Below are 14,975 nucleotides of genomic sequence, written 5' to 3' on the forward strand. Positions count from 1 at the left end.
ACTAGTAATAAAAACTATTAGCTTAACATGGAAAGTAGCCATTGAGTTTTGCATGACCTCCTAGATGTCCTTTAGCCATCATTTCATTTGGGAAAAAAAAATAGTACAGAAATAAACTTTTAAACTGATCTATTTATTCCAGAAATTGTAGTTTCCCACCATTAAAACACCAGAGCCACTGAACTTAGTGAATTACAGTTGTGCAAGACTTTTGCCTTAAGCAGAATGCATGTGTTGGACAGATGCAGCCTGATGCACAGGTGAGGGGCAGAGCAGATCCTTCCTTGTCCACTTGGGTTGTTATGAAAACAACGTGTAGATCTGAACAGTCAGGGCTTCTGCTTTGGGATTTTCAAAACCTGGATTGCCTCCCTTCAAATTCTATCTTGCTCACCATCACGGAGGCAACATGCAAAGGCCTAAAAGTGCTATTATCAAACCTTCTCCTTACAAGCCAAAAAATCTGGCCAGTTGACCTGGACTCTGAAATCAAGCAAAGTAGCCATGATCTGTTTGGCAGGCATTGTTGACGATAATTCAGTTGTTTTTGTGTCAGTCACGTTCATACTCCAGTCACAAGATGCTGACGATTGTATCGCATCAGAAAGAGAGATCACATGCTCGAGTCTCCCATCTCTGCTACAGCATTTTCACAGCTTTTGTGAGACCATCTAGTAGTTGATAATAGCTGTACTTAAGGTCATATTCCATGTCATACCAATAATTCACTGAGGAGACAAGAAAAAGGAAAAACATTTCTAAGGCTAGAATGTAATGATTTACAAATATGTTCATAGACTTTTACACAGCTCAGTTAGTACAGGCTTTTCCTCATTACTGACCGAACTTTGGAATGAGCAAATCTTTGACTACAGCCAAAAATAACATAAGCAAACAGTGGTGTTCTTTAATAGTGCTGCCAGTGCAACTCTTTCTTAACCCAAACCTACTCCTCTTCATACTGTATACTGGAGATTCCTTGAAGCACAAGCTGACAAAATGTTTAGGAACAAAAAACATATGGTTCTGTTTATACACAAAATATAAAATCACAAAGTTTAATATCTGGATAGGAACCCTTCTTCCCATATAAAGGATGGGAAATTCACCACTACTTCACAATGGCCATCAATTAGACAGTGCTTTAGTTCTGTTTCTTGTGTTAATTTTGGTGTATGTTTCCTAGAAAAACTAAGCCAAGAAGTGTAATATTGTATCAATGCCTCTTGGAGGAGGATATACTCTAGCTTCAGACATTCACTGGACCAGACCCAGAGAATATTGATTTTTCAAGTGTGTACAGACTGTACTGCAGTTAACAGACTAAAGGTCAAATAAACTCAAACTCTTTTGCATTTCTTCTAAATGCAGAAAAAAAAGAATGGCCAGAGGCTTGCAGCTGGAAACAACACTACTTTTTCTAAAACATCTTCTGATTTTTTAGAGGATTGAGGCAACAGTGCTGGGGAAAGAGAATCAGAAATACTGCTTTACTGGTAGCTTGTCTTTTTATCACAGAATCACAAGTACTGACAAAAAGGGCTTGCAATATTTGCAGTGTTACACTAATACTAATGTTGTGTTGTTCAAAATACTTTTTTCTTGACAGACAGCATTATTCCAGGTAAAGGACAGCAAAATCCCTTCCTCAAACCTTGCAAAACTTTCATGACATCACAATAATACACATGACATCACAATAATACTTTGCAGTATCCCCACCTCTCCACCTGCACCAAAAGAACAATGTTTGCAATTCTGGAACTCTCTTGGGGAAGGAAAAAAAAAAAAAGAGACATAGAGGTGATGATAAATCCTACAAATAAAGAGACAACAAGACTTTTGATAAGTGCAGGGGAACAATAACAAATACAGGCTTATTAGCAAGATAAGAGACTGGGTCAGAACATTTCAGCTCACATGAAAACAGTATCTTTCATGGTGTGTCTACATCTATGCCTAGAAGTCATTCACTTTCTGGTTTCCTTTTCTTACTCCAGGGTTTCGGGCTTTTTTGCCACGTGATAATGGCACATGCTACATGCAGTTTCTTCGCAAAACATACATAGATGACCAGTTCCAGTTAGCAGGCTAGACAGACAAACTGCTTACTCCATGTCTTAAACAGAAACTGGATCATGATCACTGCATTAGCTATCCTTCTCCAGACCTGACAACTAGAAAAACTGTCTTCTGCTACATCCCAAGCACTTGTCAACCAAGCCACCAATTATACACAAAACAGGCTGCAAGGAGGCAGCCCCATGGGATCTGCCGAGATTGTTATTTCAACCTGCAGAGAGGCAGATAACTTGAAAGTTATCTGATGCTTTGTTGTGGGATATCTAGCTGCACACCCACCACAGTTCAAAAATGTATCTGGAAATACTGTGTCTTTTACCTGCTATACAGCCATGTGATTGCTGAACATGATGGAACCAGAGAGAAGGCAGATATAACATCTCACCAGCTTTCACTGTACACTGCAAAGGTTGTGCCTGAGCATACTCTGGATACAGTTCCAGATTGGGGTTCAAGGGGTCCAGAGGGATCCAGGGCACCTGAAGGCAAAAGAATGTTGTGCATATGGTACTGACCCTGGCAAAAAATTCCAGCAAGTTTCCAGAAAATCAACTGATAGTCAAACTTACTAGGTTACAAAACATGTACTTTATCTAGCAAAACATGTACAGCTACACAGTTTCCCACATGCAACTGGGAACAGGTCAAGGATGCAAAAATTTGCCTCCTTCAGTGATGGATTTCTAAATAGGGAAAAGGCGATAAATGTCATCCATGAGATTGCAGTCTCGTGGTATACTTTCAAAACACCTCCAGCCCCTTAAGTCACTCGTTCCTCCTACATTCAGTACTTAAATACTTTATCTGCACCAGTCTTTTTATAAATTCCTTTCTTCTTCTTAAGCTCTCTGGTCTAATTTTTATTCCCAGCAACTAAAACACCTCTTGTTGCTGGAAAATCCCTCTTGCCTGCATTAATTTCTTCTATGCCCTACAGAATTATTAACCTCACCACTCCACCTTAATGTGTTACAGGAATGACATTCCACGAGCACCATTCTGGAAACGGAGAACAAGCCCCAGCTCAAGTTCTGTTGTAGCATTACTCACACATTGCAGAGGTAAAAGGCAAGAGATTAGATTCTACTGAGGTTTTGTGAAGTGCCTCATTTTAATCAAATAAACAGTGCTACTACTAAGAAAATACAATTTATTCATTGAGATAGATATGTTTTATTGCACTGTGTGATACTACTGTAGAGCAAAATGTAGATCTGAGTAGACGTCAAAAGAAAGTGAATGTAGAGGAGTCTATTTCAGTCTGAATGCAATCAATTTGTTTATTGTTGATGCATTTAAAACTGGAACTGTAAGTTTGGTGCATGGAAGACAATTTATGCTATCAATGGTTTCAGGTGTGCATTAAAAATCTTTTTTGGAAGCTGGGTATCCTTTGCAAATAGTAAAATACAAGCAAAATATCTGGGTGTTCTCTTCCAAGTAATAAAGGATTTCTAAATATCAATCAATATGCTCAGTTTGAGGGTCTCTACTATATTGATTATGTTCTTTATAAACTTTTTACCTTATCTGCAGTCTTCTCATCCACAATTTGAAACGAGCCGTCTTCTGATACCTGGTAGGTTGCTGGCTGATAGAGCTCTGGAATCAGAGAAAGAATTAAATGACACAACTCAGAGAAACTAATGGCATGTCACACTTTCGCCAAGTAAAAGAAAAATTAGGACAAAACCTTCTTCAACTTACTGTACTCACTATCCTTCCCTTTCTCCATTTCAAATTGTATTCAGTTTCTTAATCATTTTTTCAAGTCAGTCTGAATACTAAGCCGCCTTCCTGTTTGGAATTCCAGTTTTCTTTCTTCACAGGAATTCTCCCCAAGCCCATTCGTATCCCAGTCCTATTTTGTTCCAGCCTTCTTTCCCTTTCAGAAGTCATAAATGCATCCCTGTCTCATACATCATTCTATCCTCAGGTGTTTCTTCTTAGGTCAGTCTAGCAAGGAAGCACTCGGAAGGGTTATTAGTGACTCGTGGCCAGCATTTCACTTCTAATTTCAATTGATGGGGCTCATCAACTGCTTCAGAAACTGCTAGTTGCTTTTCTTTAAGTATGTGGTTTTCCAAGCCCTCCTTTGAGAGAGTTTCTCTCCATTAATTAACCTGATTCTCAAAAAGACGGAATTGTCTTTTTACTGCACACTATGAAATGTTAGCATTATCTCTGTTCTATGCTTTAACAGTAACTTGTTTTACAAAGTATGATTTGTATCACACACAGGTATTTCATACATTCACATACATACAACACCACCTCTCCCGCAAAGAAAGGCTGAGAGAGTTGAGGTTGTTCAGTCTGGAGAAGGGAAGGTGCTGGGAAAACCTTATTGCAGCCTTCCAGTACCTAAAGGGCACTTAGAAAGGCTTTTACCAAGGCCTGTAGTGCCAGGACAAAGGTCAGTGGTTTCATACTGAGACAGTGTAGAATTAGATTGGATATAAGGAAGACATTTTTTACAGTGAGGATCATGAGGCACTGGAACAGGTTACCCAGAGAAGTTGTGGATGTCTCATCACTGGAAGTGTTGCAAATCAGGCTGGATGGAGCTTTGAACAATCTGGTCTATTGAATGGCAGAGGAATTGACTCAGTGATTTTCAAGGTCCCTTTTAACCCAAACAATTATCTGATTCTATGATTTCAAGGTTGTAAACAAAATAAAAGCAGTATAAATAAAATACTGTAGCAGCTCACATGTCTAGGCAAAATTATATGTGTGTCATGCAGCACCTTGCATTCACTTAACCCAATGGTTTGAAAGTCAAGGAATGAGAAAAATAAAACCTTATTTTATGAGGCATAAAGTTAAGCCGTCCATCTTCTAGATGATGCTGCAACAGAGCAAACTACTGCTGTGCACATAGGAAAGCAACTTGAAGAAACAGAAAACAGGCAATGTAAAGCAATGCTGCCAATAAGAATCTCTTTGTCCAGTTCTCCAGTTTTCAGATATTCAGTTAGTAACTTGAATATTTCATTAAATTACAACTTATTTTTAACCTTTCTGGCTTTTTTTCCTAAAGAAATGAATGAGCAGGCAGAATCCGAATCTGTAAACTATCAAAGATGACATGCTACAATATTGACAAGATACTTGAATAATTTAAATACTCTAAAGCTGAAGAGACTGCCATGAATATCACAGAATCTAGTGAGTTGGAAAAGACCTCTGAGATCACCCAGTCCAACCTATGACCAAACACTACCATGTCAGCTAGACCATGGCACTGAGTGCCACATCCAGTCTTTCCTTAAACACCTCAGGGACAATGACTCCACCAGCTCCCTGGGCAGCCCACTCCAATGTTCAATCACCCTTTCTGTGAAGAAATTCCTCCTAATATTCAACCTAAACCTCCCCTGGCACACCTTGAGGCTATGGTCTCTCACCCTACCTCTAGTTGCCTGGGAGAAGAGGCTGACCCCACTTGGCTACACCCTCCTTTCAGGTAGTTGTAGAGAGTGATAAGGTCTCCCCCGGGCCTCCTTTTCTCTGGGCTAAACAACCCCAGCTCCCTCAGCTGCCCTTCATAGGACTTAATCTTTAGACACGCAACAAACCTACCCTTTCCTGGACTCACTCCAGCATCTTAATGTCCTTCCTGAATTGAGGGGCCCAGAACTGGACAGTATTCAAAGTGCATATCAATGAGCCTATAACTTTACTGGACTGGAAAATCTGACCTCAGAATAACAATTGTATTACAAACTACCTGCAGCATGAAATAGAAGAGATTTCTATTCACAGAGGAAAGCATAATACTGCATAAACATCAAAATGTTATCTCTGCTTCCTTTTTTTCATATCTTTCTATGTTTTAATCTCTCCTCCTTCCAACTTCCAGACATATTGCATAGTAAAATGATGTACCATACGGGATGAAGGGACGGTCACTTGGTGGATGCAGTAGAAAATATTTCTCTCCAGATACCACACAGTACAAGTTCTCATAATGATCTTTATGTACTAGGATTGAGAAAAAAAAAATGTGGAGAAAGAGAGAAAATCAGTGCTATTTCCTTTTCTGCACCAGAAACTATAGTCAACTGAAAATACCAGCTTGTCCCATCATCATCAGGCTGCTTCCTCCTCTTGTAGCCAGTGGGAGAGGAATGTAACAACATCATGTTGTAGCAAAAGCACTGAATGAAATAAATTGTCAGTGCCTTGCCTGACACAATGCTAAGTAGATGCACCTAGAGACACAGTAGCAAGAGGCCACAGAAGAGCAGAAGGAAGAATGCAAAAAAAAAGCATGCTAAAATAGAACTGCCTTGTCAGAAAAACCACACAATCCCCCTGAGCCCCTAACTCAAAACAAGCCCTCTTAAACCTATGCTGAAAGCACGCAGAAGACTTACAGCACCAGAAGGTACGTACAAGATGTCACAGCTGCTGATTCCCCAAGCCAGAAATTCACAGCATCAGGCTTCTTCCCTGTATGAATACAGAAATGCTGTCAACAACAAAAAATATATGTCATGTTTAAAAGTGTTCCAAATAATTTTTTGCCAATTTCTGCCAAATTCTGTCCTGTAACTTCCTTCGTAACTATGACAGGTTTCATTGCAAATAGCATTCTGTGAACAACAGAAATCTCCTTCTATACTGGGAGCACTGAGCCAAAAGATGACTCCAGATCAGAGAAAAGCCACTTGATGTAAACAAGTGCTACGTGGCACTATCACCACAATTTTTTTCAGTTGTGAGGGTCCCAATGCACAACCAAGACATCGATTGCAAAGTAATCCAACCCCAAAACTTGGATTATTTTATTAGGTATTCTACCACTTCTGCTTTCTAAGAGTATAAAACCAAACTGAGCTGTGGCATTCAGAAAGAGAACAAGAATTCAGCAGTGATTGTTTCACCCACTGTGATTGTTTCAAAGCTCCATGCAAAACATTTACTGAATACAGGAGAAACAGAGAGTTTACCAAGTGCCTCAGTCATCCATGGTATGTCAGGCTGCACATCATTGACAAGTTCAGGGAACTCCTTGGTGAGGTTTGAACACTGCTTCTGCACATAGAATACGCCGGAAGAGGTCACTTTCTTCTCCAGAATGTCCAAAAAGTCCATGAAAGGCATTTGGCGCTCCTCTGGCATGACAAAACGGTCCCGAAACACTGCATCTGCATAACCATTAGGTGTTACTGCCACACTCACTACCTTGGGACCTACTACCTCCCTGCAAAATAAATCAAAGGTTTATAGCCCGCCCTGCAATTGACCCATGTATTAGATACTGGTTACTTCAAAAACAACATGTTTCATGGGCAGCAAAAATAAGAAGGCTGTCTTTCCATGGATGAGTGTCTCTAGATTACATTTTCTACTGTCTGGTAAGGACTCTCGCATTCTGCTCCAACTGCTCTCGTCTGAATTCTCTCCTAACAGCCAAGTTCACAAAGGAGCTCTGTTTTCCTCCCTGGAGGTAGAGGGCCCTCTTCAGCTGCTTCTTTTCATGACTCATGACTGAGCTTGATATTCTTTTGACCACTCAATGCAGCCAAATCCAAGGGTTCAAGGGTTCACACGTTCAAAAGCAATCGACCAGGGAGAAGGGGTGGACAGAAACTGATAGATACACATATCATGAACCTAATAGCCCTTAGTTCCATAGGAAATTTAGCTTTAAAACCTACACATTTAGATCTAACCCACAGATTTTAAGTCTAATCACAAATTCCCTCGTAAAGGAGGACTTTTCTTTAAAAATTCATTCATTGTTAAAATGCTCGTTGTTTGGTCTTTTTTGACTAAAAGTTTGTTCAATCATGAACCAGTCAGTCTCTCCTTACACTGCTACAGCCCCACTCCAGCAAGCCGGGTTTCAATAGCCTAAGCCTGTTGGCTGCACACAGCCAAAACACCAACCCACCTGGCTGCCTCAGAACTGGTAGAGCAGTAGGTTTGCAAGAAATAAATTTGCACCTGATCTTAGAAAGATTGAACACCTTCATACAGAAGCAGGGAGGAATCTGAGCTAATCTTGCAAATAAAAGCAAAGATTAACCAAGGGTTTTTTAGTGAGGTCAGCCAAAATTGACAACCGGTCCTGCTCCAAAGCTTGTTCATACCTGAGGTACGCTGAGGTCCATTTCTTCAGAGCTGGCCAGTGGCTGATGGCATTGCGAATTATACAAGGTTTATTTGGACTCACCCACTCTCGATAAAACTCCAGCGGGGATGGAGGCCTATCAAGATAGGGTACAGACTCCGGCCACCCCAGCTCTGTCCAGGTAAACGACAAACAGTGTTACTCAGCATCCCGGAGAATTGCCTCCTGCCACCACACTGCTTCAAATCCCACACCACAGGCGCCCGACTGAAAGCAAGCGGTGTACCCCCACTGGATCCTGAAATTCTCTGTTAAAACCCAGGGGGCATTGGGGGGTTTCAGAGCCAGATGGAAAACTCAGGCCGTCGCCCATGGGGATGAAAGGCATATGTTACAGGAGGTACAACTCCCACACAGAGGTGACACCACAGGATCGTTTTTGGGAAGCTGGAGTAGTGCTTTGATTTGCTATTTTATACAAAGGAAAACAACCCAAAAAGGCCGTTTTCTTGAGTTTCGGTTGTTGTTTTTTTTTGTGTTTTTTTTTTCTCTGCGGCCTTTCTGCTGCATCTTCACCTCAAAAACATGAAGCCGACAGCACAGTGTCCGCCCCAGGCGGGCGGGCCGTGCCCCCGGAGCGCGGCGGAGCCAGCCCGGCACCAGCGCCCGTCACAGGCGGGACCACCCGCGGCCTCCCGGCCCGCCCCTGCCCCCGCCCCGCCGGCCCGGCGCTCACCGCGGGCCTCCCGCGGGAAAGCGGCCAGGCAGCCCCGCACGGCCCGCAACGCCGCGCCCTCCGCCATGCCCGGCCCGGCCCCGGAGGAGGAGGGGCCGCCGGCTCCCTCCCTCCTTCCCGCTCCCATTTCTCCCCGCCCCTTCCTCCGGAAAACGAACCTCGGGCGAGTGGGTCGCGCAGCTCGGTAACAAATGGTCACGTGTTTATTTGAAACAGTTTAAGACACGGAGTACAAATGAATACAGAGTTAAAAACTGCTCCCGGGGGAGCCTCACAGTGCAAGAAAAGAAAAAAAAAAAAAACAAAACAAAAACAAACAAAGCAAAACCAAAAACAAAATAACCCAACAAACGAATTTTTATTTTTTCCAAATAATAATAATAATAAAAAAGTACTTTACCTAAAGCCGAAAGTATAAAAACACACATTTATAAATAAAGCATGAGGGAACTTTTTTTTGTTTGTTTGTTTGTTTGTCTTGGTTTTTTACAGGGGTGAAGGAAAAGGGCAGTGTCGGAGAACACAGGTGAGGAGGTGCCTGCCTGGTGCGAGGCGCACGCAAGGGCACACGGGGTGCACATGGCTTGTTCCTTACGCTGCTGCCCCACACGGCTTCCGCCGCGCCGCGCAGCAGGTCACACACACCAACACAGCTCCAGCCGCCCCCGCTTACTCGCACACACGATCTGAAACACGGGACGCGCTGGACTTACCCAGAGAAGGAAGCACCTATTCTCTCCGGGGTTGCTAGAAGACCTGTCTACGATTTTAATGAGGTTTCTTGTCATTTACTATCCTGGATGCTACACATCCAAAGGGGTGGAGGTGGGGGGAGACACTGTATACATGCATGAATTTACCAAGGGCGTTTAAATACCTGCATTTCATTTTTTTTCTTATATATATTTATATACATATTCGTTCTTTTTAAAAAATTTAATTGGTATGTTTCTACTCCCAGAAAGAAACATCCCAATCCCTCTGAGTCATGATGAAGTCTGAAAAACGGGGGACTGGGGAGGGGGCTGCTGTAAAGCCTTGGCCCAGTTATCACGTGGGAGGCTGCATGGAAAGGAGAGGACAACCTGAGAGAGGAGGTGGAAGAAATGCAGACTCCCATACCCACAGCTCCTGGGTGCAATTGGGCTATGGGGAGGAGGGTGTGACGCGCCTGCAGCATGAAACAGAGAGTTTGCTGCTCTATCAGGTTGCAGCCCTTCCTACTGTCCCAGTTCAAGAGAGCCCTAGAATGAACTGAGGGGTCCCACGGGTAAAGCAGTACTATTTCTAAGATGGAAAAACCTCCCCTACAACTTCTCATTTTGACCAGGAATGTTAGGTTGGAGGGGGGAAAAATGTATGCAAAGAGGATAGGTAAGTCCAAATTATTTTTACAGGCTTTATGTTAAACAAATAACTTGTCTTAACACGGGTATCTTGTGTCTGTGCTAATACCCACACAAATCGGTAAGAGGATCATAAACCATTAAGAAGGATAGACTCATATTTATTAGCTCCTCTGACAAGCCTCTTCGCTTCCCATGCAATTACCATTCAGTATTTCTCTACCTGACCCAATGGACAGCCTGTGATGAAACATACTCACAAGGTGCAACAAAATGTAACACATTTATACCCTCTCTATTCTGTAAACTACAATGTTTAGGAATATTTCCTACTGCCAGCAATAGGAAGTTCGTAGGGAAGAATCAGTTGGATCAGTGTCAGATTATAAAGAGCAACACTGCTTCCTCATCCCTCTCAGCAACAAACTCATGGCACCAGCATCTCCTTTACTGGGCTTCTACTACTCAATTCATAACACCAAAGCCTTAAACAAACAGCTCACGACTTTGCCATTTGAGAAAAGAGCAGTTGCTTAGGGAACAGCAAGAGAAGAAACAAGAGGCCCAATAGGATGTATTTAGAAACAAACCCCTTCCAATTCATTCTTCAATTACAGACCATCATCTCCAAGTCCTAAATCTACTTTCCTAAAGCTTTTCAGTACTCTACCTTTCACGGGTATTGGCCAAATGGTGTTCTTCAGGCCAAAACTACCTCTACTTCTACTCTGTTTTCCCGAGTCTCCTACATATACTTCTCTAAATTTATTTTAAACTACACAACTATTCTCCAGCTGATCTACTTGCCTGACACTTCTCTTACCATCATTCTGATCAGATTTTACCTCTGGTTTCCTGTATACAGCCACGACCCTGAGCAAAATCCATTCCCGGGAACAAAACCCACTGTGATCAGCTTAGAAGCTAGATTTGTTTCACATGACTCATTTCCAAGGAGCTTTGTTCTATATCTCTATGCCAGCTTTACTAGTTGCTGCTCTTTATCTTAATGGGAATTTCATTCTCACCACTGGCTCTTCTGTACCATCTCTGACTTTTTTGTCACTACCTCAAAGTTTAAATAATAAAATGGAATAAAATTGCACAAGGAAGTCATATAAAGAACCCTCAAACCGTTATCAACAGTACCAAAAGATACTTGGATTGAAGGGACTGCTATTTTTCCTGAGTGTCTTATTGCCCCAGTACATCAAGAAATTTCCTGTATACTAAGACATATGTTCACAGTCTGAAAGTGGAGGAACTGGTCACCTCAAAAGCAAGCTTGATCCACACTAACTCCCATCACAGACCCAATATGACTGTCATCATACATTCCACTTGCGGCCTCTCCAGCAGACCTTTTCACTCAAAGAAACCGCCAGATATTTCCTCTCTGGTTTTCAACTTGCCTTCCTTCGCAAAACCTGTCTGTGCAAGAGAAGCTGCCCATGGGACCAAGCACACCAGCTGATTCAGCACAGTGCAGTGCAGAGACAGAACTAGAAAATAACACTTTTAAAGTTTCAGTACAAGCCCATGGAAGGAAGGTTAGCAAGGACACCTGAAACATGATTAGGCAGATTTAAATTACAGGCAGAAGTAGCTGGAAAGCTCTCAAAGTGTTCCCCATACTCCCATGTCCTGAAGCACTCAGCAGTGGTGATAAGGCAGCAAACCTATTAGGGGGAGAGAGAGAACTGCAGATTATTCAGCCCTAGAGTTATTTGGAAGAAATAGGTCATCCTACAATAGTCTGGCCAGCCCAGTAGAAAAAAGGCTGCGCTGCAGATGTGCAGTCACAGAGAAGTCAACAGACCACATCTCAAGTGCCACAGGGCTTCAGAGAAACAACAGCCAGGACAGTAAAATGAAAGAAAATTTTTCCAGCCTATGTAACCTATGTAACCAAGTGATGCAGTCTGGCTGCCTTTGACTGACTTCCACAGATGATGGTAGTCTCTCTCTCACCAAAGGCTTGTTCCTTGCATTAGTTTTATAAACTAGGATTACACTGCTCTGCCTTAAAATAAATGCAAGACAGACAGCAGATGGAAGAAATAAAACATTTTGTGTATCTGCTCTTGTTTTTGAAAGGAGTGGGAGTAAGGGGGAAGGTGCTGAAAAATTTCATTGGTTTAAAATTTTTTTTTTCTTAGCTTATTATTGACCTGAAAACATCACTGGACAGTTTTAAGCCACAACAAACACAAGTTAGCATGGGCTTAGAGAAGCTCCACAGGGCAAGAAGAATATTGCACATACAAATGCAAGAAGACAAGATTTTCTGTTTCTCAGATCAGAAGTTCGTGAAAAGCAAAGAGGCTGGAGGTAGGGGTAATGGTAGTAATCACACCCCAAAATATCTTGTTTGAAGTTCTTGGGAAATCATTTTCCGTGGGGAGTTGAAATAGCTTTACAAAAGGTAAAAGAATCCCAACTTTCTTGAGATGTAAATATTCTGTTTTCCTGTAAAGGCAAGAAGAAAACATCTTCCTATCACACTGAAACAAATTACATTGATGAGTCATGACACTGAAGATCTCTCAGATCCAGAGTTACACTGCAAGAGATGGAAACAAGTTTTTCTGTGTCACTTCTCAACAAATTAATCATCACCCCAAATTTCCTAGTCATGACAACATCAAAGTCAATATCCAATTCCTAATTATGAAAAGTGGTTGAAACAGGCTTTTGTATTGTATCTAAATCTCATTTTTAAAATATCTGCAGAAAACCTGGTCTGAAGTATCAATAAAACATCAAACTCTGGATAAAAAAATGCCACTAACGAATTCATAAAGTAATCACCAAAGCATGGTCCAAGGGATGCAGAGCATTCCCCTGGAAGTGAATGCAGATAAAATACAGTGTGGGGACTGTCTTGAAACACAAGAAAAGCAGACAGAGTCATCAAACAACAGCAGGATTACTGCAGGTAACAAAACTAAGGCAGGAAAAGAAAGAATAGCAAGACAAGATTTAAGCAGAGAACAGTTCATTAATTGCACAGACACTCCAGCCTGTCTCCCTGTTGGAGGTTTATAATACAGAGATTGTTTCTCGCTGGGATATGGCAAAGGGATTGACAGTTCTTTTAAAGGACAAAGATAACAGCCACAAACATGGCACAGAGGAACAGTCAGAGAAATAAATTAATAAATAAACCCAGAAAAAGTCTGCTTCTTGATTCTCCTGAAGCCTTGGAGAGGAAAGGATTGGCTTCACTTGGACTCCTTTGCTTTTAGTCAGCAGTTCAGAATTTCTTGGATAAACTGGAATTTCTTTGTGTTTTTTTTAAGTGCCAAACATCCTGACTGGCTATGAAGAAACTTCAAGGCAATTTCTCCAAACTCCTCTTTCAAGACTTCGTTTAGAGACCGGAAGTTGAAGAAAAATATTAAAACTGTGGCCAGCACATTGCTAAGAATTGGAGCAAGTCTGTTGTAGGAGCCTGAGGAAATCCATTTACAACGGTGTCCCCATCAGCCCTAGACCAGTGTGATGATAGCATTGGTCTGAAGCTCTCTCTGTGGTCCTCTTCTTGGGATTATTTCTGTGTACACACAAACACCTGAAAGCTACCCATTCTAGAGCTTTTTGTCCATGCGTCGTTCCACAGCTTGTAGCAATAGCTCCGAGTACTGTTCCAGCAAAGCTAGTGTCTGCTCATCTCCCAAACCCTTGGGACTCGGTAGATTGGCACCGCACCCCTCATTCAATGGGTTAGTGTTATCTTGTGGCTTTGCCAGTACCTCCTCAACCTTTGGAAGCTCTTCCTCATCCTTCAGAGAGTCCAGTTCTTTCTTCATTGAGGAGAATGTTTCTGTCAGGAGGCCTGCTATTTTATCTTTGTCAGTAGAAGATTCTGTATTGTTTAACACCTGAAAACAAAAAGGGGTGAGGGGAAAAAGAAATGCATTTGGGTTTAGGTACAGCACCAAGTAAGCAGTTTCAGCCCTTTAGGGAGATGAAGCCATGAAGATTTGCAGACCGATCTAGTGTCCTTTTCTTCAACGTTCAAGACTGCCTATTTAGTCATGGGCAGGGCATGCATCTAATACTGCACAAAATCCAGAGGCATTACTCCAATAGGACAGAGATGGGAAGTACATTTTTGGGTAGAGTTCCCCTTATACTGGGCTTAAGGAGGTGCTATGTTTCCCAGCTGCAGCACAGGGCCACGGTCTGCTTTCACTCCTGTCTGCCAGATGCAGCTGGTCACAGGAACGGAGCAAGGTCAGAGTGCTGTGGCCAGAGCTGTAGAGGACCGCATGGCAGATCCTCACCGGAAGTTTCACACTCATTACAGGAGACCTGACAGATCAGTGCTAAGCAAAGAAATGAGGAGCTGTTATATCGTTCTGCATGTAACTCTGGTCTGGCAGCGAGGGGGACAGGAGAATGGTTGCATGCTCCCTTTCACAGCTGGATTCCCATGGTATCTCGCATTTGCTAATCCTTTTCCCATGCAATCAAACACAAAGAACAGATGGGGATAATAAAACTTAAAGCTCCTATATTTCATATCCCAAAAGCACTGTATAAATATTAACTAATTTCCTAATCCCCTTTGAAAAAGAGCATATTGTTATCTTCAGTTTACAGCTAGGCTAAACAGACTGAAAAGTTAATTGATTTGCTCAGAGCACCATAACAAACTATTGGCAAATCCAAAAGCTGGAAATAGGGAGCTCCTGCCTCTCTGGTTCAAGCTTAAGGTGCA

General features: G+C 42.1%; 2 protein-coding genes across 5 annotated transcripts in view; both read right to left on the minus strand.

Annotated features, from left to right (window-relative positions):
* Window positions 1–114: 114 nt before the first annotated feature.
* Window positions 115–8,987, minus strand: JMJD7 (jumonji domain containing 7). The gene is made up of 8 exons (XM_017811125.1): window positions 8,904–8,987; window positions 8,187–8,340; window positions 7,041–7,294; window positions 6,484–6,540; window positions 5,974–6,069; window positions 3,608–3,684; window positions 2,402–2,561; window positions 115–728 (listed from the first exon to the last, which is right to left on the minus strand). The coding sequence occupies exons 1-8, from the start codon at window positions 8,968–8,970 to the stop codon at window positions 640–642; spliced, it is 954 nt and encodes a 317-aa protein (XP_017666614.1). The 5' UTR covers window positions 8,971–8,987; the 3' UTR covers window positions 115–639.
* A 97-nt stretch (window positions 8,988–9,084) lies between these two features.
* The window catches only part of MAPKBP1 (mitogen-activated protein kinase binding protein 1), a 102,695-nt gene continuing 96,804 nt past the window's right edge, over window positions 9,085–14,975 (minus strand). For all 4 annotated transcript variants that reach the window (XM_017811606.1, XM_017811622.1, XM_017811620.1 and 1 more), the window contains one exon: window positions 9,085–14,133. In XM_017811606.1, coding sequence (XP_017667095.1) covers window positions 13,840–14,133 — 294 coding nt within the window. In that variant the 3' untranslated portion in view covers window positions 9,085–13,839. The remainder of the gene's footprint in view (window positions 14,134–14,975) is intronic.

The sequence above is a fragment of the Lepidothrix coronata genome, unplaced genomic scaffold (genome assembly GCF_001604755.1).
Source record: "Lepidothrix coronata isolate B3197 unplaced genomic scaffold, Lepidothrix_coronata-1.0 Scaffold1, whole genome shotgun sequence".
NCBI lineage: Eukaryota > Metazoa > Chordata > Aves > Passeriformes > Pipridae > Lepidothrix > Lepidothrix coronata.